General features: G+C 42.4%; 1 protein-coding gene across 5 annotated transcripts; it reads right to left on the minus strand.

Moving 5' to 3' along the window:
* Positions 1-514: 514 nt before the first annotated feature.
* Positions 515-26,043, minus strand: LOC126567871 (zinc finger protein 420). 5 transcript variants are annotated; one of them, XM_050224208.1, is made up of 11 exons: positions 25,860-26,043; positions 7,371-7,495; positions 7,229-7,296; positions 5,501-5,692; positions 5,216-5,355; positions 4,900-5,035; positions 4,331-4,820; positions 3,732-4,246; positions 1,883-2,511; positions 1,539-1,799; positions 515-681 (listed from the first exon to the last, which is right to left on the minus strand). In XM_050224208.1, the coding sequence occupies exons 1-11, from the start codon at positions 25,989-25,991 to the stop codon at positions 604-606; spliced, it is 2,766 nt and encodes a 921-aa protein (XP_050080165.1). In that variant the 5' UTR covers positions 25,992-26,043; the 3' UTR covers positions 515-603. The 5 variants fall into 5 exon arrangements, with proteins under 5 accessions (XP_050080165.1, XP_050080166.1, XP_050080164.1 ...); XM_050224209.1 differs by having other exon boundaries at positions 1,883-2,418; positions 7,371-7,510; XM_050224207.1 differs by having other exon boundaries at positions 1,548-1,799; positions 7,371-7,510.
* Positions 26,044-26,899: the final 856 nt, after the last annotated feature.

Here is a 26,899-nt window from a genome sequence, read left to right on the forward strand (position 1 = left end):
TGCAGCATAGTTATGATGATCGCTCGGCGAAATCAAGCTTGCCGCTGCCTGACCCACCGAAACCACCACCTCCTGCTGACGCTGATGATGCTGTTGCGTTTGGTAGTGATGATGGTGTGGTTGGGACGCATGATGCTGTTGTTGTTGCTGATGCTGTTGCTGCTGATGATGATTAATGATGATGCTACTCTTATCGTCTTCATTTGTTTCCTCAATGACACCCGGTACTACCACCGCTGCTGATGCTGCTGTGTGATGATGCTGCTGCGCCACCATATAATGATTCCCATCCCTTCCTCTTCCACCACCACCGCTTTCAACCGTACCCTCCACCAACGCATGATGGTGTTGATGAGAAGAAGGAACGCCTTTCCCGATCTCGCCTGTGCCACCACCAGCACCGGAGGTAACGGTGGAAGAGGAATGGGATGCAGGGGCGACGACCACACCGCCAGCATTTGTGGTGGCGGCGGCGACAGCAGCGGCACTAGTAGCAGGGCCACCACTGTGAAGCAAATTTCATCCCATCTCGTTCTTCAGTATGAATACCTTCTTCATTTCCTCCGTACCGTCCGGTTTGGTTATACGGAGCATCGCCTCTTCTCACTCAACGTTCGACTGGCGTGACGTGTCGTGAATGATCTCGTACTTGATTACCTGGGTCGTGTTACCCTCCAGGACCTGTACCTAGCCGGAACCGGGAGTAAAGATAAGAAAATGGAAAAGAAAGCCACAAAGTCGAGATTAATACCAACACATTCTCAACGATCAAACGATTAGCAAAGCCCATACACAAACACATGCACAACCAAGGGCAGGCAATATTTAAAATATTATTTTTTCTGTTTACTCCTACTAGTTCAACTCAAAACATTCTTTCATTGTTGCCATTGATTCAATGTCAACATGTGAGCGCGAGCTATTAATGAGCTAGGCACGAGCGTCTTAGCTAGAAGTGCTGGCTCTGACATTTGTCCTAGATAAAGCTAGTTCAAGCACCTAAGCTAGATGAGCTAACTCGAGCGTATGAGTTAAATGGGCAGGATTGAGCCCAGACACGTGAGTTGGATCGATCCCCTAAGGCTTGCGGGCAGATGTTTTAGCTAATTCAAACACTACTAAAACCCGAAAGAGCTCTAGAGCTCGTCAGAATCACATCACCCTGTGAGTAATGTAAAGTAGCGTGTGAATCAGGGAACAATCCTCTCTTTTTACTCTCCTTAATCCTCTCTCTCGCCAAAAAAAAAAAAGGAATAAGTAATAATCAACGATATAAAATACTTTGGAAATTGAAAGAGTTATCAATTCTTCGTAATAAAGCTTTCAAGAAATTTGCACGAAATTATTTAGAGTCCTAACATTAGTTTAAAATACTTCTCCAAAATATACTTACACTACAGCTCCATGCACTATCTTCACTTGAAAGCTGCTTACGTGCTCTTTTCCTATCTATCGTTCTCTCTCTCTCTCTAGCTATCTTTCCCTCAAACGTTCCACAACAACACACTCGTGTAGGGGAAGCATCAATGTAACTTTACATAAGATACCTGCACGGGCTGGTTCGCAATCACCAGATTGCGCATCGCATGCTGATTGTTCTGGTTTTGCTGCTGCTGGGCTTGCTGCTGTTGCTGCTGCTGCTGCACTGCTACCGCTTGCTGCTGTGCTTGCTGCTGCTGCAGTTGATGTTGCTGCTGGGCAGCGGCAGCAGCAGCCGCTTGCTGTTGCTGTGCGGCGGCTACAGCTGCCTGTTGCTGCTGCTGTTGCTGCACCATCGATTCCTGGTTGGTAGCTTGAATCTGCAAGGGACAATTACAATATTTTAAAACCCTATTGCTTCACAACAACAATACATAAACCGATCAGAAGGCGCTAGACTTACCACAACCAGCTGCTGCTGACCGGCGGACGCTTGCTGCTGCTGACCAGCCTGACCTCCCGCACCGGCTCCAGCCGCTCCCCCGCCTGTACGTTGGTTCTGCTCCAGATGCTGACGCTGGTGAAGCATCAGGTGGTTCTTCTGGAAGAATGCCTTACCGCACTCGCACACGTGCGTTCGTACGGTACAGCCACCGTTCGGATGGCGGCGATTGTGCAGCATTAGACCGTGCTTGGCAGCGAATCCCTTACCACAGTGGGTACAGTAGTGGGATTTAGGTTTGTTTTGTGCTACGACAACACTTTGCTGCTGCTGTTGCTGGTGTTGTTGCTGTTGCTGCTGCTGCTGTTGTTGCTGCTGCTGCTGGTGCTGAATCTGTTGCTGTTGGTTTTGTTGCTGCTGTTGCACTACGGTTTGGGCCTGATGTTGCTGCACTACCTGCTGTTGAAGTTGCTGCTGTTGCTGGTGCTGCTGCTGTTGGGGAGGGCTTTGGGGTTGCAGCTGCTGCACAACCTGACCCGAGGAGGTAATTATTTGTACTGGAAAGGAAGAGTTTTGTATTACGGGGTTTGTCGCCATGATCGTATCGCCATTCACCGCGTTGCCAACCATCGGGTACTCTACTTTCAATTCTTCTCGACGTAAAACAAAATGATGATGATGATGATGATGATGCAAAGGGGATGATTTAAAAAATGATTTTACAAACATATTACACACATAAATGAAGAAAATGGTTAACGGAACCGAAATTAATACAAATGAATCCAAAACAATTTACCAATATCACGTTTAAACGAATGTAGTGATTAAAAAGAAAGATAAAGAAGCATCAATTATAAAAATGAAATCAAAAGAAGCGTATGAAAATGGTTAATTATTTAAAAACAAAATTATAAAAGCACACCAAAGTAAAAATATATAATTCATAATTAAATAATGTGATATTAAAACACAATTATTAGTAGTTATAGTAATTTAAATAGTAGTAATAGTAGTAGTAGTAGTGGTAGTGTAGTAGTAGTAGTGGTGGTAGAAGATCATGAAAAAAGAGAAGAAAAAACATAAAAAAACAAAATAAAATATGTACATATGTGAAGAAATTAATGAAACAAACGAAATAACATACAGCACACCGGCCCGGAATAATGAGTGAGAAAAGTGCTTGTAAGTAGTGGTGTTTATCAGTTTGAATAATGTATACGCGTAAGCAATACACTAGTGGAAATAAATAAAACAAGGCGCAAACATGTTAGGTGCATGATCAATTTCCAATCAAATTTGGCTCTTTAGAAAGTTGTAATATTTGCATACATTTTATAATAAACTGTGAGCTCTTGTCATACATTTAATGAATTGGGAGACCATTTTCCATCCTGAGACCATCGAGCAAGCGGAACACATCGACAAACCATTGCTCTTCTTAGCCGTGTTCGAGAGGATGATGTTCAGAATGATTTTTGGCCTTCTGTCAGTGTGGAACGACAATGAAGAAGCCGCTAAAATGACGAGCTCTTCGATAATTCGGTCATGTCTTGAGGATGACCGTCCTCATGGACAGAGGAGGCGTACACATATGTACATATAATACACAGTCCTGCATATTGGGCTGGCTGACAAAAGCTCTAGAATCAAGATTGCATCTGATAAGGAGGATCTCATCATAATCACCTGTTTGAATTTAGAAGTGCATGGCATATTTTTATTCTCACTAGTGTATAGTAAAATGGCTTAATATAACCTAGCAGATCCGCGTTTTGTTAATATATGCCATCACACAATCAGCCATATGAGCCCGATATTGTAGATATTGCGTTGAGAAGTAGCGCATTCAAAGTCATTTACCACCTACCTTGATTAACGGCCGGGAACAGATGACCCGGTATTGCCGCGGTCAGCGCACACAGATCGGTCATGAGACTCTTGTCACCGGTATGAAGGCGCAGATGCAGTGCCAACGCTTCCCGACTGTTGAACGCACTGCCACACTCCCGACAAGCGTACTGAGGCTTTGACGATGTTTCAGGCGATCCCTGGCCGGTGGCAGCAATCGTCGTGATGATGTTACCGTTCGACACATCCTGCACCTGCTGCTGTTGGCCCTGATAGTGTTGGATCTGTTTCACCTCGATGTGTTGCTGTTGGTGCTGCTGTTGTTGCTGTTGCTGCTGCTGTTGCTGCTGTTGTCCCTGTGCCTGTTGCTGGGCATTCGACGTCACGACCGAGTTGGTCGTGATGATGGTGGTATTGGACGAATTTGGATTTACACCACTGTGCGTGTGACGGTTGTGTGCGTTCAGTTCCGATTTGGTGCGGAACCCTTCACCGCACGCGATGCACGGGAATGGCTGATCGCCGGTATGGATTCTAGAAGGAATCGACAGAAAAATAGCATTAAATTTCCTTCTTCTAGTATACAACTCGAGCTAGTCAAGGGTTCTATCATCTCACCTCATGTGTGCCGCTAGGGTGCGCTTCTGGAGGAACTCTTTGCCACAAAGCGTGCACGAGTGCGGTACACGGCCGTGTATCTTGCCATGATTTACCAGCTGAAATTTGCGCGGGAACGTAGCACCACAGTCGCGACAATGGAACGGATTTACCGAACCATGGAACCGGGAGTGCATTACGAGATGTTCGTCCTGGGCAAAGCTTTCCCCACAGTCCGCACACACGTACGGCCGCTCACCCGCGTGGAACTTGCTGTGCGTCACCAGATGGCGCTTCAGCGGGAACGATCGGCCGCACTGATCGCACACGAACGGCCGTTCGCGCGAGTGTACTCTCGAATGTGTCAACAGGTGATGTTTGAGCGTGAAGCTCTTCTTACACTCCTGACACTGGTACGGGCGCTCGGTCGAGTGCAGCAGCAGATGTGTGTTCAGACAGTGCTTGTGGGCAAAGTCTTTGCCACAGTGGACGCATACGTGTGGCCGTTCACCTACAATAAGTAGCAACGCAAAAGGATAAATAAAGCAGGTTGCGGATAAAGAATTACCACCAGCTGCCCTTTTACTCACCGGTGTGAACCCTCGCATGGGTCGTTAGATGATGCTTCAGGAGGAACGATTTACCGCACTGCTCGCACGAGTACGGACGCTCCTTTGGGACCACGTTCGGGGTCGGCGTGGTTGCTTCCTGCTGGACGTATTCGTTCTAGTTGGATAGAAGCGAAGTAAAAAGCGTCAGATACAAAGCTACAGCAAAGAATAGGCAACACACAAAAGTACCATTCTAGCAACACTGTTTACTTGAATAAAAGTATTGTCGCATAATATGCTCATCTGTGTGTTTTTTCCTGACCCGTCTCGTCCCTTTGCAGTTATCGATACTCACATAATCCATTTCTACTGCTTCGAGCTTAGGAGAAATGCTTAGCGTTGGTTCTATCTTCATCTGATGGTTGGAGGTGGTGGCCTGTGAATCGTCGCCCTCCTCTAGCCCTTGGATTACTTTCTGCACTTGCACTGAAATTGCTGTAACAAGGTTTTAATTTTACTAGCGAGAACATCTGCTATGGCGAATTTAATTTCGATGTAAAATTTACATTCCTCACATGCATCAATAACGATAAAAGAATGTTTTTGAATTTAAACCGAAACAAAAAATAAAACCACTTACAGGTATGTTGACCATCGTTGTTGTTGGTGATGGCGTGCTGATTGTTGGCAGCGACTGCTGCAGCCGCCCGCTTCATCAATATATCATTGCACTCCTCTGCCGTTAGCTGTATCGGTCCGATCGGTGACATGAACGCGCTGGCACCGCCCGTCGTGAGGATCGCCTTTGTCTTCGTATCAATCTGGCCATTTGCTAGAGTGGTAGTATTCGATTGATCTAATTGATTTTCCGTGTTTTTTTTTTGTTTTCATTCAATGCCCAAATTTTGGTTAGTAGTGTTTGTTAGGTAAAAATAAATAAAATCATATAGGTTAGTTACTACAAATAATCACACACATTACACACTATGAGTAGAAATTAAATGGAATAATTCTAAATGCAGTGCATTACTAACTGCAACGTGCTATATAGATACGAATTATTGATCGAAAATAGTTTCAAACGAAATGGAAAGCGTACAAAAAAAACGAACCACGATTAATGTGCATTAGACGGGAAGTGAATGGTTTCGCGGAGATAAGATTACATTCGTGTAGCGCACATATCACACATCGCATTAATCTTGCTGTTTTATTGCTCGCAGGCAAGGAAAATACGCATTCGAATTGTGCTAGTAGTAAATCGATAGTGTTTTTCGTTTCGCGGTGTGAACGGTGAAATGGTGATGATAAAATAACTATCACGACACTACGACGGATGGCCCACATCGCACACCCATTCCCCCAGTGGAATGTAGGGTAACAAAATGTAATAAATGGGAAATGTAATCGGAAAACCATTCGTTTATTACCAACTTTAAATCATTGGACCTAGATATACAGTATTTACGTGGTCAATCCTTCAATTTTTAATCCTTCCATATGATTTTCAACATAAATGTCATATTAAAACCAGATGAAATATGAAAAAACTAATATTTTTCAGTATTTTAAAAACACATTCGGATGGAATGGACCTACTGGAAAGAGATGGAAAAAACTTATCAAGACGTAAAATACCGTTCAAATTGCCAAGTGAATTGGTAAATGCTGTAAATGTGAATTTCATTGCCACGCATCCGAAGACTTCTTAATTTTCAACATACAATTTGATTATTAATACCGAATCTTATTTGTATCGAGCATCGTCTTTTAACGGTATTCTGTTAGGAGCAACAAGTAAGTGATGAATTTTTTATCAAACAATATTTGTTACTTTCAAAACATATCAACAAAACACCATCCTCTCCACAAAACACCACGAAAAAGTAGGACTATCATTAATGTCTAATAGTTGTTAAGATCTGATTAAACGTCTTTAAGCATAATTGGTTGAAATACTGTGTGTCTTGTTAAGCTAAATTAAGATATTACTACAAAAATCTGACGAGTTTTAGTCGCCGATGCAATATTTTCAAAATACAGAACCTTGCTTTATCTTCTTTACAAGGTTTACCAGAACATGGAAGTAGCATTAAACTAGCTTGAACTCTGCAGTATTGAGAGGCACCACATTTTCCGATTACATCATTTTAGCTACGCTGTTTTAATTGATAACACAAATTCCGATCATTTTAAAGCAACATTGTTCTAAAGCCTGGTAAACCCTGTAATACATTAATTCCCAATTTCGTGCATTTCCCATTTTTTTTTAAGCAAACAACCACACAAACTACATGCAACAATGAAAACAAATAATCGACAAAACTGTGCGTGCATGGACGTATATAATAAATAGACAAATGCTCACTTATGACTTCGTGTTTCTTCGCATGGCCCGTAGTGACGGCTGTCGCAGTACCGCCGGTGGTAATTATCCTACAATAAACAAAAAAATATTATAAACCATCCCTGGATTCGGTAACAACTCATCATCAAAAAAAAAGGTTTACCGTTGCGTTCCTTGTGGTAGCGCGGACGCATCGTTGACGAGGATCATCCGCCGGACGCCTTTGCTGCCGGCGTGCGAGATCGCACCCTTTCCATCCTTCAGCAAAATGCTAGCCCCGTCCGGAAGCTGCAAGTATGGCATCTGTTTGTTTTAGTCCACGAAACGGCACAACAAGGGTAGAAGGGCAGAAGGCAGGTGGGGGGCACACGGCACGGCAGATGATGATACAAAGATCGATAATGAATCGTGAGCAAACAACAGCGAGAAATCCAGCGCATTAAACGCACACACACACACACAGCACAATCAACACAACATTTTCCACCCCGCGCCGGGACACAGAAGACAACACGGACCACACCACACAATCGGGTGAAGTCGCGAAAGTTGAGTTCCATGCCAGATGATGATGGGAAAATGATGCAGATTGGGGTGGTAAATTTTGGCCAACGATCACGACGTATGTGTGTGTTTATTATCATCACGGCGCAGAATTATGTTTGAAACGAGTGGTTTTTGATTCAATCCAATGCCAGCCAGTTCCAGGTTGCAGGACACAACAGGTTCCATTTTTCAACAGTGCCGATTAGTTTTTTTTTTGCCGATTTGCAGCAGTCCGGATATTCGGGAGGGTTTTCATCATCAACATAAGCACACACACACAACACACAAGCGTTCATTTTGGTGTATGTGTGTGATTGTGTGGTTGCGCATGTATGTTTATTTAAATTTTTCATTCGCACGGGTTGACGGGATTATGAGCGAGAACGGAACGATGACAGGACGACGAAATTTCAAATGTGGTATATGATGTGGAAGAATTTGATGACGATTGTTTTTGGAAGTAATATAGAGAAAAAGAGAAAGAAAAAAGAAGCAAAACATTGCAATGAGTATTGACTATGATGGATTTTTTTTATTAATAATAAATTTAGGTAACAAATTTTCATTTGTGTTTGAATTCTACCTCTAATTCTACCTATGTTAGCCTAATTTCTAGTATATGAGTATGATTGCCATTTTTTAAAATAAAATGAAAAGATACACCAATATTAAATACTTTATTTATCCAATTTTATAATGCCAGATTAAAGAAAAAAATAATACATAAAAGAAATACACACATTTAAAAAAAGGAATAGCGATGAAAGTATGAAATTTTTGACTACGAAAGAAAATTTTGTTTCACTGATTGCACACACCGTCGAACCAGTTTTAAATATCAAGGTAAAGGCACGGCTTCTTTTGCAACGTGTTGGTGGTTTGCGACCTTTTCCAAACATTCATTCAGGATGAAATGTCAAAAACAGCTGATGATCAAAATACCACGCACACGTACACACAGAGACACACTCACACATACACGCGTGTGTATGTGTGAGTGTGCACGTGCGTATTTATCTTCCCCGAAGAAAGCATAATAATGTTAATGAACATTGCGCGAATTATGCTGCTGCTGGTGGTGGTTGCTGCTGGCTGTGCCAAGGACGATTTTTTCCCAGTCCCCGGTGAGACAGTGTTAACCTTTTTTTGCGTTGAAAAATTGGTCAACTCATTGATCATATGGTCAGTGATTCTTCTTCAATAATAATTTATTTTTATTGCCCTTCATTTGATTTAATATGAATTACTATCTCATAACAAAAACACTCGGTCATTGGGATCTAGTTTTGAAATTTTATTCACTTCCAAAGATTATTTTCTATTATTTTTATCGAAGAATCAGCTGATCACCCTCACAGCACCTACTCACGCTCACATTAGAAAATATGTTTACAAACAAACGGAAAAAAAATAAGCCACACAATCATCAAACACACATACAGAGAAGGAAGATTTGAAGTTGGGTGGTGTGTGGTGGATAAGATTTAAAAACAAGTTTGTTTGCCCTTTACACAGCATACAAACACGCATTGGCGGTGGCTTACGATCTCTCACACATCCTATGTTGTTGCTGTCGGTCCAGCCAACTAAGCATACACAAACACACATACACAGGCTAGAGAAAACATTCAGCATGTCTCTGAGTGTCGATATTTCTATGCAGTTAGTCAGAAGTCAGTTCCTCTACCACCGAACCACCATCAGTACCAACCAGGTACCACGGAATACGGAAACGGAATGCAATGTGCGATGGTTTATATCGATATGGATATTGAATATAGACATTTTAATTAAGTAAATAAGTCGAAAATTATAAAATAATATTCGAGCTATTCTCGTTGCTTGTTTGTAATTTTTTGGAGTTAAAGAATTGGTCATAAGATCTTAACACATCAAACATATTACAAACATGGGAGGACTAACTATACAACTACGTGGTATCGGCAAGTCTAGTTAGCCATTCCATGACCTAAAAGGTCGTTAAGCCAAAAAGAATCGTTACATATGACCTTAAAATTACATTTGGTGGGACCATAAGGAAATGACGTACTGTGAATCACTCGCTAAGCATTTGTTTATCGTTCAATATTAAGATGTTTTGAACAAGGAAAATATGTGTAACCGGAGAATCCCTCATCACAAACAAACATGATCCATTTTTCCCTTCTATTTGACTGAAGTTTTCCAGTATCGTCCATAAACCAGCATAGCATAAAGTATAGTAATGGAAAAGTTTACACGGTTATGAAAATTATGGAAATACGATGCAATCTGCTAACCCAGAAGAGCATCATCCGTAATCATGCCCAATCAATCATCATTCCTTCATCAGTTTCCAACACAAAAGCTCGTTACAACAAAAAAAATCTATCCCTGTGTGAGAGTGTAGGGTGGAAAAAGGTGGACTTTGACTGGATTCAACATACAAAAGGTAACAACAGAAGAGATTGAGGAATTGATGCCAATGATGATGCGAATATCGGATTCACCTTTCCCAAACCCAAAAAACTCTTCCCTCTCTCCGGAAGAACCAGGGACAATCTAAACTCTGGCAAAAACTTCATTAATTCATCCGTCCATCCGGTGAATTTGGATGGGTGTATGTTTCAAACTAGTCTTCTGGTGCCTTAACTCTCTCTCTCTCTCTCTCTCTACGTACCCATCCGAACCCAGCTCACAGCTTTAACTATTCAATCTGCTTATCGGGAAAAAGCTTAAAAACGCCCCAAAAGAAGCATCATGGTTTCCTCTTGGAACGCGCAGCCAAAAAAATACAATCTTCCTTGCTCCTTCGAAACCATTTCTGCAAAATGCAACCTGATCTGGCGGTGCAAGATACAAGTAAATGGAATTCGGAAAGCTGCAGCGAACGTGAACTGGCTGATCCCCCTTTTTTATGACCGTGTTGCGCGAGAAAGATGGACAAAAAAACATTCAAAAATGTTAATCAATTTTTCTTTGTAAAAAATACACATTTCAGCCAAGAATTCAATATCATCCGTTCCCGAAGCAGACCAGGTAAATTAACAATGAGATTTACATGATAAGTTTAATATTGTTTTTTAAGAAAGAGGATAAGTAGAAGCTTTGAATATTGAAATAAAGAAGTAAAAGAAGCATGATTGCATACATTTAGGCGTTTAAGGGACTTTTTAGGTCACAGGCTATTTTTTTGGGTGATGAAATAAATCACAATGTGATGAATTTTTACACTACTTTTCCATTAATTCATTCATGAACCAAGGGCATATCTCTGCCCGGTCAAAAACATCCACACGGACGGACGGACTACACAAAATGAAAACAAATTATGCTTTCAAAGTATGCGAACAATGTGAGGACGGTTAGGTACGATAGAGATTCTCCTTTCCCCTTTCTGTCTACCCTTTTCCGTAGTAAGCACACATACCATGGGGTTCGAAGGACACAACACAAAACAACCAAGCCGGACCCGGTGGGTGGCCATGGAAAACGACGAGTTTTCCAACACAACCTCTCTCCATTGAACACCGGTTTGGTCCACTCATATACCGCTTCAAAAGCTCCTCCATCTCTACTTCACACTCTCACCGAAAAAGAGCAGCCGCGCGCAGTGGGGTGTATTACCATCATCAATATTATCAGACACATCGGACCATCACGATGAGTACGGCTCTCGCTCTCTATAAGTAAGCTATGGTGGTGATGGTAACATTGCTGGCGCCTGATGGCGCTTGTTAGGTGGTGTAGGAACCACCATTCGGAAATATACGAACGCATACCCAAAACACGGGGTGTAGCATGAGAAATTGGCGGGAAAAACACCAAACATACCACCAACATATCATTTTGGAGCTTCATCTCTTTCATGAACTAGACACGGGCTACCAAAAATCCGAATAAAGAAAGTATGTTGTTGATTAACGTTGCGAATTGTTTCAAAAGGTTCGGAATGTTTATTTCCTGGGTGAATGATTCCATTTTACGAATCCAAACTACACGATGGTAGCCACGTCTGCAAACACTGCACTATTTAAAAAAGCATACATTTAGGCGCATACCTTAAAACACAACCTTTTTTGTGAGATTATTTGCAAAAATATAGATGTAAAACTCACATACATATTCTTCCTATCGCTTTAGCTCATTAGATAAGCTACAGGCGCGATCCAGACCACATACGTCCTCTCTCTCTCTCTCCATGAGCCCCAAAAATATCCCGCCGAGCGATTATAATGAACTGCCTTGTTTGACACCCGTGTGTTGCTCATAGTTAAAGCACGAGTTAATAACGACATAAACCACACGAACATGCTTAAAAGGCAGCACTGGTAGCTTTCTGAATGATGTGTACCCTTAACACCGCTTTTGTTTCAAAATTCAACCACATCACATCCGGCACAAATCTCACATAAATGAGTATGATAATTATTTGCACGGGTTGTGTGCAACTAAGAAAAAAGAACTCAACGGATGAAATAGCAAAAGAAAAAGTATATACTAAGCTTCCAACATGACCCTATGAGCTGCCGTTTTTATGCAGCCAATCGTGATGCTGCTACAGCCTCCTGGCACAATCGAATGCATTCAACCACATGTTGTTAGTGTTCTCCACAAGCACTTAGCTGGGTTTGTTTGATATACAAACACTACAAACGATAAGCAATTCTGTTCGGAAAGACTCATTATATTGCGTTGTATAACTAGTATGGAGATATTTCACTATTAGTACAATATGTATATTAAAATTTGTGGTAAGTTTATAAGTACGAATGTCATAAGTTAAATCGTTTCATTGAACATGATTGCATACATGGACTCGCTACGATGGTCTAGAATTTTAACATTCTTTGTAAAAAACTTATTTCTTGTTTTGTGACAAAAAATGGTTCAATTCCATTTCGTTCAAAAATCTCGTAAAAAACACAACGAAGATGTAACAAATCTTCTTAAGTCTTTTTTTTCTTTTGCTTATGTAAAAACATCATGCAAAACACAAAGTTTAATTCCTTTTGTTTATAAATAAAATGGAAAGAAAGCTTGGCTGGGTGATGGGGTTTTTGTGGCTACAATTACACAACAAAATAAATTTTAACTACCGACAGGAAGCCACGAGCTTGACGTAGTATTACACCAAGAAATTTATTATTTTTTATTTTTTATTATTTGAAGCTATATTATTCAAAATGAAGCTTAATTATTTTACAACTTTTACATCAGTTGTATTTAATTTTAAAGCTCCTACCGCAAATAAAACCTGCATATTAATGAGCATAAATAAACCCCAAACGGTCCCTCCACAATGGCATTTGATCTAAAGCCAATGGAAACAGACCTCTAAAAGCAATGGAAGGTTGCAAAGATCATATTGAAATCATGCCAAACGCGTTCATAACGGTCCATCGGTAGCGGCAGTTGCCTGTGCTTGTATCTGCGCCTTCCTCGACTGTGACGTAACCTTCACTGTAACTATCAATTTTCAGTTCAATTCAAACTCGACACCCTTTCTCGTTGAAATATTGGTCGGCTGTTGCATTTTCCCCTGCTTTGGAGCATCCCCAGAGCACCATGTCTAGAGTCAAGACTTGATCGTATTAATCTTGATCGCGGAGATCTTTTGCAGATCTCAAACGTGCACAATCGATTGAGTAATCGTACCCCGAACAACGATATTCGCCCCTAGTGGTGGTGGCGGCGGTGCCAATTTATAATTTCTAACATTGCACTCACAGTCGGGGAAACGCTGTCAACCACGGTAGAGAGGACCTTTTGCAGTGCCATCATCATTTGTCAAATACGTCCTCTATTCGGTCTGGCGATCATCAATTAGTGGGGAGGGAATAAAGTTCAATTTATTGAGTTAATTTCTTCCAATCGGTGGCTGACTGACGGTAGAAGACATGGCCACGTCATTCAAGATATCCAATAAGAGTTGACGGTAAAGAGAATTCTGATGATACAGATATTGCATTTTAAGTTCCTTCATGTTAAATCTAGAGACTTGGCTTAAATTTCAGCTAAGCTAAGGAAAAGTCGACCATCGAATGGCTTATTAAATTTATTGATGCCACGTAGTCCTTACTGTGGGGAAATGAGTCCGGATTTGTACCCCCATTTCTGCCGTGTGAAGACCGACTCCGCTGTCACCTCAACCACCGGACCACCTAGATTCTACACAAGAATCTAGAGGATTTTATTTAACCTCGAAAATATCAACGCAACTACCCGAGATACATTGACGTCATTCAAACACCGACAAACCCTCCATTATCAGAGAATTAATTTACATTTTTTGAAGAACGATTGAAGGATACAAATGTTGCCTCTTTTTTTTCGATGGTTCATTGTTTCCGAGTTTGATAGTAAAATCGTAATAAAAAAAAAAACCTCAAATCTTCATGATGCATCATTCGACTTGGAGCTCTTTTAGACCACTAAAAAAAAAAAATGCAGTTGGTTACTCAATGCCAAGTTCAAGTTCAATTGCAGTGTTGCTTTTGTTTTATTTTTCGTACCGTGTTTTGTAGGTAAACAACAAGTGTGTGTTAGCGCCACCGGTAACAGTTTTGCCTCCGTAATACAAACAAACATTTATGCAATTGCTCACACACACACATTGGGTGAAAGAATGGAAGCGTCTACTTTACTATCACATAAAAATCCTCACCGGCGCAATCATTTTCCATCCCCCTTTTGGAGGCCCTTTTGTATCAATATACGCACGCATGTATAAACTCAATCAAAGCCAATTCCATACTTTGATGTGCGGAACATACCCGCACACACATACACACGCACGCACCCGGCACAGTGACGCGGTGTGTGCGACGGCAGCACGTGTTTTTGTGTCTGCTTGGTTGTGTCCTCCTGTTTATGTACAGAAATTCCACACAAACATTAATTACGGAAAAAAGTTTTACTACTAAATATTTTTTAAAAATTAGAGCATCCTCTCGATTGTGCAAACATGAGCAAGTGTTTGCTATCTGTCAAAGCCACAGACGCACAATTGATTTGTTAGTAAACAAACCCACACTCTACCGCGCCTACTCCATGCTCTTCTAGCACGGCTGACTGGATTGCATCACTGCCTCTAACACCCGATGGCTGACCTTACAAAATCCTACACCCCAGTGTGATTCCTGCAGACACACACACACACAAACACACACCGAATCATAAGACGACGCGAGAGACTACACAAGCATAAGAACTTGGCTTGTGGTGTACGGTCGCGGTGTGTTGCATACTGTTACGCACCAAACACTCTACTTTCTACCACCACCCTTGCAGGGTGCTATGTTTACACCGTGACGCACACGCGTGTTTTCAGTACCAGCCACCAGCGTCACCTTTTAAATGCCGGACGTCTTCATCTTTCACCAAACGCACACCTTTACTTCTAGACGCACACACACACACACGTGTGGCCCTCGTTGCAGTGCAGTACGCATTCTTCAATCGTACCGCTAGGCTACAACATTCCGCATACCACAGCAATGCCACGCGGAGTGCTGCCGGTGGTGCCGCTTTTATGTTGTTTTGGTTTTGGTCAAGGAGGGTTGTTGTTGAAAGAGAGACACCACACACAGCTGTGTCTGTGTGTAAGCTTTTTTGGGATGGATCTCTGCCTCATAATCTGAGTAATGTGAGGTTTTATACATCTTTTCTATCTCTGCATGGTTTCTTCTGAGACAGAGCTCAAGAGAAGCTTAAGCCGAGTCGTGAACTGTTCAGGCTGGTTGAGATAAAATGAAAGAATTTATCAAATATGTTAACGGGTCGCTGATGAACAAGTCTGCATATGTTTAGCCAACTTCTGTCAAACAGTCTAGCAATCGCTAGCAGCGTTTCTGCTTTAGTTCGCGCTTGTAGAATCCAACATTTTGGATGCTCTACAAGAAATCGATAAGACTTTATTCGTAAAACAAATTGAAAATTTTAATCACTCTACTTAGGTCAATCCACTACCATAAATAACCTTACAATTTTGCATACAATGTGAAGGTTACATTCGAACATCTGTATGTAAATAAACAACTGCAATGTATCCGTTCAGAATGCAATTCTCACATCAGAGACGTCATTTACACTGACGTCACTAGCCGTGTTAGAAATGTAAAAGAGATGCACGCTAAAGCTTCGATTCCAACACATACGCTTATAGGTCTTCTGACTGACCTTTAGAACGTTAGGGAGCTGCAAAAGATATCACAACTGTGCGTCAATAATTTTATAGTCATCGTCCAAGAACTTGACCTAATGTCTATGATGCAACACTGTGTTGTCTGTGTTGGTGGCTAGAGGAAACCTTAAATAGGGCACCTTGAAGGTTACTTTCGAAGTTACGGAATGTTGGTGGAGTAGATTATGAACCAACATTGACTTGAAAGATGTTTTGTGTCTAATCTTTTAAGATTTAAAAAGATAATCTCATGAAATTCAGTTGAGATACAGAAGCCACTCAATCTCTTGTTTTGGGGGACAAAAAAAAACACATCCCAAACCGGAGACGCATCAAAATGGTCGAGGAAAGGTGATGTTGGGCATGAAATCTGCAATTCGTAAGGTACGACACGTCCATCGGCAGGAATAACATTAACCAATCGCTGGCTGTCGGGTTTCCATCTCCTTATTGTTATTCGCATACCATACGCGTATGTGGATTATAGGCAAAACCAGCCATACATGGAGTTAATTCTCTTCGCTGTTTCGCGTGTGTTGTCTGTCTGAACAGGAAAGAAAAAGCGATTTATGCTGATGTATGGAAATCAAAATCCTTTAGCTTCGTAAACTCTTCTACCCTTCTAAAAGCTTACCCGGTGGTTCAGATACAAAATCCGATCGGATGTAGATGGATGGCTTGGGTGAACAAATGGTTCCGAACGGGATATTATTTGAGCTTTAGACGAACAGATTAGGAGGGTAAGAAAAAAAGAGATTATAATCATTTTCCTCCTTTTGCCATATTTACTAAGGGCACTCAAAGTTCTTTGTTCTAAATCATATCAGTTTTATTACTTTTTTTTTGTAAAATTAAGAAAATGTTGTACATTTATTTTTATTATAAAAATTAATATTGTTCGCCAGGAAAAAAAACAGCCAGCCGGCGAAGGGCACAATGTAAAGAACAGAAGAAAACTTAAACACTAAAAAACGAATTAAATTTTTGAGCACTGTTTTTCATTTTTCCGCTTCCAAGCGCAGAAATGACAGGAGAAGTAACAGCAGCAACGTCAAATGCAATTCCGAATGCATCATTGAAAAAAAAAATACCGAAAGAAGCGAACTGAGAGAATTCCTTTCTTCTTCCACCACAAAAAATGGTAGAACAAAGTCCCTTCGCCAAGGGACACAACACAACAGCGGGAACTAAGAAGCCGCCTTCATGTTTTTGCCGAGCAATTGAAAAAGACAAAAAAAAACAATAAGACTTGGGTACCTTGGGACCAGTGTTTCAGGGCATGTGTGTATGCATATACGGAGCACCGTCGACTCCATGCAATTCTTCACTTTCGGAGCTTGCGACCGACACGCAACGTGTTCCAACCATCTCTATCAGCAAACCATGAGAATGTGGTTAGCTTTTGATCCTCTTTTTTTGGGGGGAGAATATTGTCCCTAAAGTGGGAAGGTTGAAAGAGAATCCAATGTTTCCATCACCATCCTCAACTCTCAACTGAACAGGTTTTCAATTTTAAGCTGTAGCTCGGTAGGAAAGTATTTCGAATGGAGAAGAGAGAATTGTAAACATGTCAGGTTTATGAAGGTGCATGATACCTGTGAAGCGTATATGCAATTACGACAATAGCATATGGATTCGTGCAAGTTGTTCGCATCAAAGACTGAGCATTGTCATGATTATGTGCGCCTGAAGGTATGCAATGCAAATATGTCAAACAACGTTAATCGACTTTGTCACGACTAACCTTCTGATGATTCTCAAAAAAGATGTTTGAAATAATGATTGCATAAATTCAGGCGATATACGCATGCTTTCAATTTTAACAACTATTGACTTATTTTCTCGAAATTGAGTAATAATAATTCGAAGAAAAAAAACATAATTACCCACTAACGAGCGCCGTTGTTAGATGCTAAATTTGCCCCCTAAGACAATCTATGCTTCAGGCAAAATTATGTTCGGAACCGCAACAATAACGATGACACCACCACCGAACCATGTTGAGCTCAGTTTTGCAAGCGAACGCTCACAGGACAAGAAGCAACACGGCGACATAATTACGTGAAGCGAGACAACTGAAAGAATTTCCCACTTCCAAAACCCTCAACAACAAAACTAGCGCAACAAGAAACTGGAACCTAATGGTTCCCATACAATTCCCGGGATCCACCAGACGGGAGCGTTATGCTAATGGAATCCCCATTAGCATAAGGCGCCGCGCGTGCTTCCTCACTGACGTTTGCCAACTGCCCAGGTCAGTCTGCTGACTAGCACCTTGTCGTCATCATGAAGTAAAGTGATTCGAAACATTGTCATGCATTGTGGAAAACCATACAGCTTACAATGATAAAGTATTAAAGCTACCTTTTGCCGACATTTACGATAAGCCTATTAGCACATCTGATGCTACTTTTCTAACTCAAAATACGGACCTAAATTACAGAGCGATGAAACAATATTTATCATAAAACGCCCCAGTTGATATGAATTCTTATTGAGGGTTTATGGCACACATTACAAATTACTGCACACGACTCAAATGTCAAAAAAATAAATGTGGCCTATTCCAAGCTACCAAAACGCTATGTAAAAAATGTATCACCGCATGATGCTTTGCTGCATATGCCCATCAACACACAACCTTGCTGCCTATTCTATGGAGCAGTGTTTCAACCGAGAAACGAAGCTTAGCTCAGTACTTACACCCTGGCAATTTCAGTACAAACGCTCGTTAGTTGCAACTAACTTTCCTTTCCTTCTTTCTTCTTCCTACGTCCTCTACCACTTAACAAACGTTGCCCAGCCGTTGGACCAATCCCAGTGGTGATGCACGGATGGAAAAACCCACCAACTAACCGATAGTCACGAGCGGCTCACGTTTCTACACCGAAAGGCATAACAGCCAACGACCATATCTCCATGGGATCGGGATGACGCGATGGAGGTGGCACAATTTGTGTTCTCTGGCAGCACATGACGCAACACAGGCACAACATCATAAGCACCACCACCACTCGCTACTCTGGCGAAAATAAATTGCATTTTGCAACGAGCGGAAAGTAATATTGCGGTTTTTTTTTTTGGATTGAAAAGGACGTTTCAAAATTGAATTCTCGAAATTGATACATCTTCTGGTTGGGGATTTTAGAAGAAGGAAGCAGAGGAAGAAGAGGTCACGTGTTAACCTGATCAGAATTGCAAATCTAATATTGCGCAAAGCTTTTCCCGCCGAAATCTGACTAGAGACATCGAACACACATACAGCCACATACATGGAATTTTTACATCATCACACATACAGAGAATTCCACAATGGGGACGCAAGGTGGCTGCTACTCACATGCATAGCACGTGTGTTTTAAAATTGGCACTATACATAGAGACACGCGTGTGTGCGTTTGTACAAGGAAGAGTTCAAGACTTGGTGTTTACGCTTTTCCTGTCTGGAAGGAAAAAGTGCATAATAATAAAGACTTATTAGCTCAATCAAAAAATTTCCTTCATGAATTCTATCTACTGTCAATCGAAATCAATTTAAAGAAGGCATTTTCTAAGGCTTCCTTTCCATTACATCACCATCTCCTACCCATATTAACTCTTGAACCTGAAGCGCGCGTAAGATTGATCAGTTAGGAGTCTAGGAGAAGAGTTGCCAGCAGTGGCACATGCAGGGCACAGAACTCCTCCACGTTCTCCTATACTATGCAATTCTATGCACCGCACTAAACCAAAGGAAAAAAAACGGCAAAAACTGTATGCTGGTCTATGCCTAGAAACAGCTCACGAAATGTGCTACAGCACATGTGAGAAAGAGATCACACTATATGTTCTGTAAAAAAGGTGCGATGATGATGCCGCTCTCTTCACACCACTCCGGGGATGCGCGATCATGCGCAGAACGCGTGAAACATCGATGGACCAAGCAGGAGGGAGCGAGAGAGTCTATGAAACGTCAAACGAAAGAGAAGGAAAGAAACGCTCGCACACAACGGCAACGTAGCATACGCATTTCGAACACAGCTCTACCGTGTTTCAACAGCGCGTACCTCTCATATATATGTGTGTGTTTCTGTTTCCGTTTCCTCCTAACCTCAAACTCTTTCCCCGGCTTCAGGCTACCAGCGATGCAAATACAAAAATAAGAAGCAGCGGGGTGGCGTTTTCCTTAACCACGATGAACGTTGAGCTACTGAGTCCTCCACTTCAAATAGTCGAAAAAAGGGGTTTAGAAGTCACGTCTTTACCACACCAATGCTAATTAGACTGGCAACAGTGGGATTACCAGATTCATTCTTATGAAGTTAACTTAATAGTTTGGTCGCGTCAAACTAATGGAGAGTCTGTGTTATCCCTTCTATTATAGTCCATTAAAACAGTCAATTGCTTATAATTAATATTCTAAATTGAAGCAAACACACAGCAACAGCAAGTCAACATCCCGCTAAAATGCTTCTGTAAATTCTAAGCTAACGCCGTTTGCGCGTGTGTTTGTATTTTCTACAGGGTGATTCAAATGCAGAAAAATTACGTCGTAAGCTAATGATGATGATGTGGTTATATACATTCCCAACAGAGCTCGCTCGCACACATACCAGGAGCTGCTTTATATATAACCGACCCGTTTGCTCTCTTTCGTTCTCTCTCTCTATCTTACTCGTTCAGTGTATACCGACAGGGTTGCTACACGCACACACCCTAATATTGATTTGGTAAGCAGCAGCAGGCCGTTTTCACAGCTTGATGAAAAGCAGCCATCTTGGATTTTGTTCAAACGCAAGCGAAAAAAGCTTATTTGAGACATTTTTCGAAAAAACGTGTCATTGTGAGCTTCATTTTTACAGTATGATTTCGTTTTCATCATGGTGAGATAGAGAAACTTTTGAAAATAATACAGTTTTATGTATTTTTCGGCATACAGACGCCCCGCGAGAATCAAGAGCTTGTGTGACGCAATCAGCCTTCCACTCTGTGCATTTGAGTCACAGTAGTCGCTGCGGACTATGATTATGCAAGAGGCGCCTAGTGGATTTCATAGATTCCATATAGACACACTGTTTCGGACAGAAGCTCTAATTAAGAATCTTCTTCGAGTAAATCGAATTCTGAACGCATCCCCCAACTGAACCCGCTCAGGTTCAGGCGTTGGTGACGCAATCTGCTCCAAAGGGTATGGCACAACAGCTCTCAACCCCGTTTTCTGTTAACACTTTAGGCTAACAACACACACATCCGCTTGTGATTGATGGACTCGCTCGCTGTAGAGGCTTTTCAGCTGCTACTACTGTTACTGCAGCAACTACCTCCAATACCTCTAACTCTATTGTTAGTGCTCTCTCCACAGGAAGGGCCCATTAATCAAGGATTTTGCTCTAGAGAGGTGTCTCGGATGTATAGCAACCATCACTCAACCACCGCACACACGCCACCATGGTGATGACGAACGCTCCACACGCTCTAATCAAAATTTCACTAATCTGAGGTTAGCCTTGCTGACACAGTTTTGTTTTAACTTGAAGTAACACTTCAGCTAAGCCAGAGTAGGAGCAACAGTATAGCAGGCACCGCGCGAACCATCACGGTGGACAGCTAGCAGACAACAACAACAGCAAGAAACACACCAAACTATAGCATGCTAGCAACAGCAGCAGGCAGCAGTAGGCAAGTAGCCGTCGTTGCGCCGGTTGTGTATGAGTTTCCACACCCGGTGGTCACCATCGGCACACTCCGGGCGCGAGGATAGGGTGTAGTGTATGTTCGAGACCTCCTCCCCATCATCGCACACTAGCAGAGGACACCGGGGCACCGAAGCAATCCACCAACATAGCCAACAACACACACTATACACACCATGCACTTGTTGGAGATGTTGTTGAGGGGGATTGGATTGTGCACAGAGAGATCAACCCATGTACGATTGCCAGACAGTGGAGGCCGATGTGGTGCTCGCCTTGCTGTGCTGGTTGTTACACACTACACACATATACGCACGCAGCAGTGGCGTGTGCCAAAACACAAACCCACCCCCTTGATGGTAAGCTGCTGGTAGTGTGTGGTCTGCTCTTTTTGTTAAAGTGCGCGCATATACACCCCATGCTTTCGCCCGCTCGTCTGTGTCAAACAACCTGTTTCCAAAACAAAACAACTATAGACACACACACGGCCTGCTGTGTACACAGCCGGCTCTAAAAGAGACAAGCGACGGCAGCATCGCATAAACACCACCACCAAAACCACCCTCCATACTTCCCTGGTGCACCATAATACTACCACTTGTCTTCTCCTCTCCAACACAACATCATTATTAGAAGGTGATGCACACACACACACGCACGCACATCCAAACACGTGCATGTTGGATATACGCAGATATACCATACAAACGCACACACACACACACATCGATGGTTTGATTCCAAAAATATCATACGAAAAAGGAAGAAATATTATTACACACCAGCGCAAAAGCAAATGCCCAAATTTAAAGCTCCCTTTTTTCACACGGGTACACACGTACTCGTGTGTGTGTCTGTGTGTACTGGTAAGGGTACGACAGGGTACAACACTCTTCCCTATACACACTACTCTACGTCGCCGAAAGGAAGTGTGTGCGCCCACCACATACAGCACACAGCCACAAGCAAGGATAAAAGAGCGAAAGTGTATCCTTTTTTTTGCTGTGTGTGTCGTCCTCGCCGTACTTGTGCCCGAAAAAGGCTCGGCGTGTCTCTCTGTGTGTCAAACGTGGAACAATCTACACACAGCAGCAGTCTTTTTAAAGGGGCTACAACGGAAACACACACGCAAGGAACCATGTGGTGGTGGTGGCACGTACACCATAGCGCCGAAAGAGGAGAAAGAATGTCCCTTTATTCTTGGAGTAAAAGCTATATCTCAGCTGCTTTAATTAAGAATGAGTTCATTCATACCGGGGCGGTACGACGGAGTAGGCGACAGTGGCCCTAGTCTTCAGATGGTTGGACTGGAGTTCAAATCACATTCGGGATCGTTCACTCGATGTGTGAGGATTTGAATTGTCCAACTGCGTGATCTCAACAAGTGCTAGTAAGTCTTTCAATGACCGGCCTGACCTTAGAAGATCGTTAAGCTAAGAAGAAGACGAAGTCATTCTCAGCCAGTGCCTGCTATAGTAGAGCTTGGTAGTCGACCTTGTCAACCATTTGACAAGAACATCAAGTTGCCACCAGATGGTGTGGCTCAAGGTTATTTGAAACAGGTTGTGCAACAGACTGCATTATTTCACAGCGTAGTGATGGTATAGTGTAGTGATTACTTGAAATACTACCATTTGTTTGTAAGTCAGATGAAATATTCAAATATTTAGCCTTTTTTAACCTCAAGAGGAAGAAGTTTTGAAGAAAAACGCTTGAATAACCCTTGTTGTGTTGTGACTCAACGCCTAGACCAAAGGTAACTAGATACAGGAAAGATGATAATCAAAACAAACAACCAAGAAGGCGCCCCGCTTTTGAACTTTCCACAAACACACCAGCAAGGAGCGAGAAAAAAGCAACGAAAACATCTGATCCACGGAGTCCCGAGAGTGTGTAACAACGACATGAACGATCATCACACATAGCAACATCACGACCCCACACAGGAGCGGTGCGCGCAAATTAAACACGCGTGTGAAGGAACGAAAACACACCCATCCCGCGAAGGGGCTCTCGAGCGCTTGTGTCTCGATATAATAAGTGTGGGGTGGTATTAAAGCGCGGATACACCGATGTGATGGTAGAGAAATAGTACCGGATAGAGTACAGTAAAGCTGTGCAACACGCCGGGATAGCCAAGCGCCGGGCCAAGAGCCTAAGAGAAGACACACACGCACGCACGCTCGCAATGTATGGGGAAGCAGCACGAACGTTAAAATGCATGGCGCCACCGGGTGGATGGTGTAGTTGTGTGTATCAGCAGTCAAGCGCGCCACGCATCATCACGATGAAAACAAACTTCCCGGACACACGCATCGAACCTGGGGCCGCCAAGAAAGGTCGGTAAGGATTGATGTGGTGGTGGTGGTTATGCGCGCGCTATGTTGTAGTATGTTGCAACTCATAGCACCCGTTGTCTCGTTGTGTGTTCGTTCGTACACTCACACACCGTGTCTCTGCCCACGGACGGTGGCTGTCATTCCAATACATTCCTCCTAACACGACGGTATGGGGTGAACCATGTTATGGTGGTGGTTAAGCAAGCGAGAGAGAGACACGTCGATTATGCACGAAGCATCAGCAGGGAGGGTTTTATGCTGTACCTTTCGGGATTTTTTGCACAAAAGTGAGATGTCGTACACGCACAACGACAACGCAACACACACTTTTCACCAATAAAGTGGGTTTGATCGCAAGGGGAAGCAGCAACCGCTGCTACTACTACTACTACTACCAACACCAACAGTACCAAAACAACATCAACCCTTGGAGGATATCCTTACACGCTTACCGGCCCCTGTAGCATAATGATTACCCCCATGGCGCACACCACTTGGCTATGGGACTGATACGTCGTCAGGATAAAGCATCAGTCGCAGTGGTCTTGGTGGAATCGGATTGTCTTCCGCCACATGGGAAGGAGAATAGCATCAGGTGGATATAGTGTGACGTATGTCGTATGTCCTGGCTTTTCAGCAAGTAAACAGTTTCAGAAATGATGACTGTATTAGACCAAATATGGATTTTCCAGGATTCTAGAGACAATGTGTAAGGTGTACCAATCCTTCCCCGGTATGTTCTTGTACATGCATTCCCTAGGTGAGGGAGATAGTCGCACCCAACTCACCTTCAAGTCACTATCACTGCAGTTAAGCAGGTACCTTGTCACATCGGCAGAGTGGACCTAACCACCAACACCCGCTTCTTGAAAGTCAGCTGTGTGACCCAATCTTCAAGTCTTCTTTTCGTTCTTTAGTACTCCAACCTCAAGAGGTTTGTAATGATTGGTTTGCTTTACTTAACATCCCAGCTGGATAGCTAGTCCTGCACTGTCGGGGACCGAGGATTAATAGCTTAAAGTGTTGGCGATCCGGATACTTTAGAAAAGAAACAGTTAAATACCATAGGAAATAATATGAGTTGAAACGTGAACATTTCAACTTCCCATTGAATCCAACCGAAAGTAACTTTAAATGAGAACATAACATTTTGATACATTTTTATGATTTCAACATCTTTTCATCAGTGTCAAATATGGGTTTTCTGCCAGCATTCGTTTGACTGCGTGGTTGTGATAAATTCATCTGATTTTTAAGTGATAGTAACAATAAAGTTCTAGTTTTATGGCTTATTTGGCTCTACAATCTTGAGAGGTCTTTGCCTGCCGTTACTGGCTTTCATTGATGTCTTGATTTTACCCATTGCTGGATAGTAAATTCTGCATACGAAAGGACGTTCTCGAACAGGGTTTGATACCCGTTCCCTGGCGTGCGAAGACTAGCGCCGCTACCGGGTCGGTCACAGGTCCAACAGCAACTAAGATGTCAGGAAGTTTTGGGTGGCCATTTCTGGCTTCCTTGACATATAATTTTCTTCTTTCGCTGGGTAAGCTTCTGCAACACAAAATAGTCACAGTTCCGATCATCAGTGTATGTTCAAGATATGGATTGACTTGCCTCTCATACAGGTATCTCAAGCCTCCCTAAATAGAAAGAACAATCGATCCTTTTCTGTTCAGCTGTTTCCACCCACCTTGGATCTAGTGTGCCGCGGATGGGGTGTTGGTTACATTTTTCGAACAAACAATGTAATCATTGAACAGTTTCTTCTAAACACAACGCTTTACAGTGATTGTATGAACTGGTGTTTTAAGCACAAAAAGGACGATTTTACAAGACGAAACAGATACAAAACGAAACAAAAATATAAGCACTACGATCCTACGCTGCTTTAACATAGAGAAAAGGGTGAATGAAGTAAAGTAACGTACCGCGCCCGTTCCATCGCCGACAGTGTAGTTGATGTTTGGACTGATCTCCACCACCGAGTCGGACCGCTGGTTCTCCTGGAAGCCCCACGCGTAATTAAAACTGGCCGGAGCATTTGTCTGCGCTGCACACATTTTGGCGCGTAATCGTTTCTTTCCGGGTTTCTTTCACTCCTCTTATCCTTCACACTGCTCGTGTAATGCCAAATGCCTTATCAACTCCACCTTCGAGCAACGACACTAGATAGATACGCACAATCAAACTCTTTAGCACACCTCTTTTTACCGCAATGTCGTGTCTCTTTTTTCCTCCTATAAAACGTTACCCTTTTCCAACGTTGGTTTTCACTTTCTTTAAAACACTTTTACGCACGGCCTAGCACCTATTATTCCATTGCAAATACGGCTTTGCTGCTCTGTTTCTCGCTTTTTTTTGTTTTGTTTTGGCGTCAACACGCCCTCTGTCAAAGTGTAGTTGACATTCAACAATCGTAGTACGCTCTGACAACACTCATACTTTTGATCCGTCTCACCTGCGTTAATTCGTACCGAAAGGTGGTAGAGAAAACAAAAATGAATCGAACCTCCCCACACACGACTTAACACAAGAACCTATTCACACCGTCCAAAAACGGGTCTCGGAAAGCTTTATCACGCGTTTCGATGGGACACCGATCCATTCACGGGTAGGATTCAACAGTGTGTTGTGTGGATACCGCCTGGAAAGGTAAGGAAAAGTTGTTATTAGTGTGTTAATTACTTGATTCAATAAGCTCTTGGTACGAAAAGAAACAAAAACTAATAAATGGACATTGGGAAGGAAATAGGAAAATGCTTGTCAACGGCAAGAAATCATTTGACAGATTGTCTGTGGCCAGCTGACAGAAAAAATCGAGAATGTTCATAAGGACGGTATTTGTAATTGATTTTTTTTTCTTCAAAATCACTCTCAAAACAGGTCATTGAGTTTCATTTCATGGTGTCAACAAAATCTAGAGTTTGCATCATGAGCGCGGCTTTGCTTTACTTGTCAAATCGGATTT

Source organism: Anopheles maculipalpis, chromosome 2RL (assembly GCF_943734695.1).
Source record: "Anopheles maculipalpis chromosome 2RL, idAnoMacuDA_375_x, whole genome shotgun sequence".
Classification (NCBI taxonomy): Eukaryota; Metazoa; Arthropoda; class Insecta; order Diptera; family Culicidae; genus Anopheles; species Anopheles maculipalpis.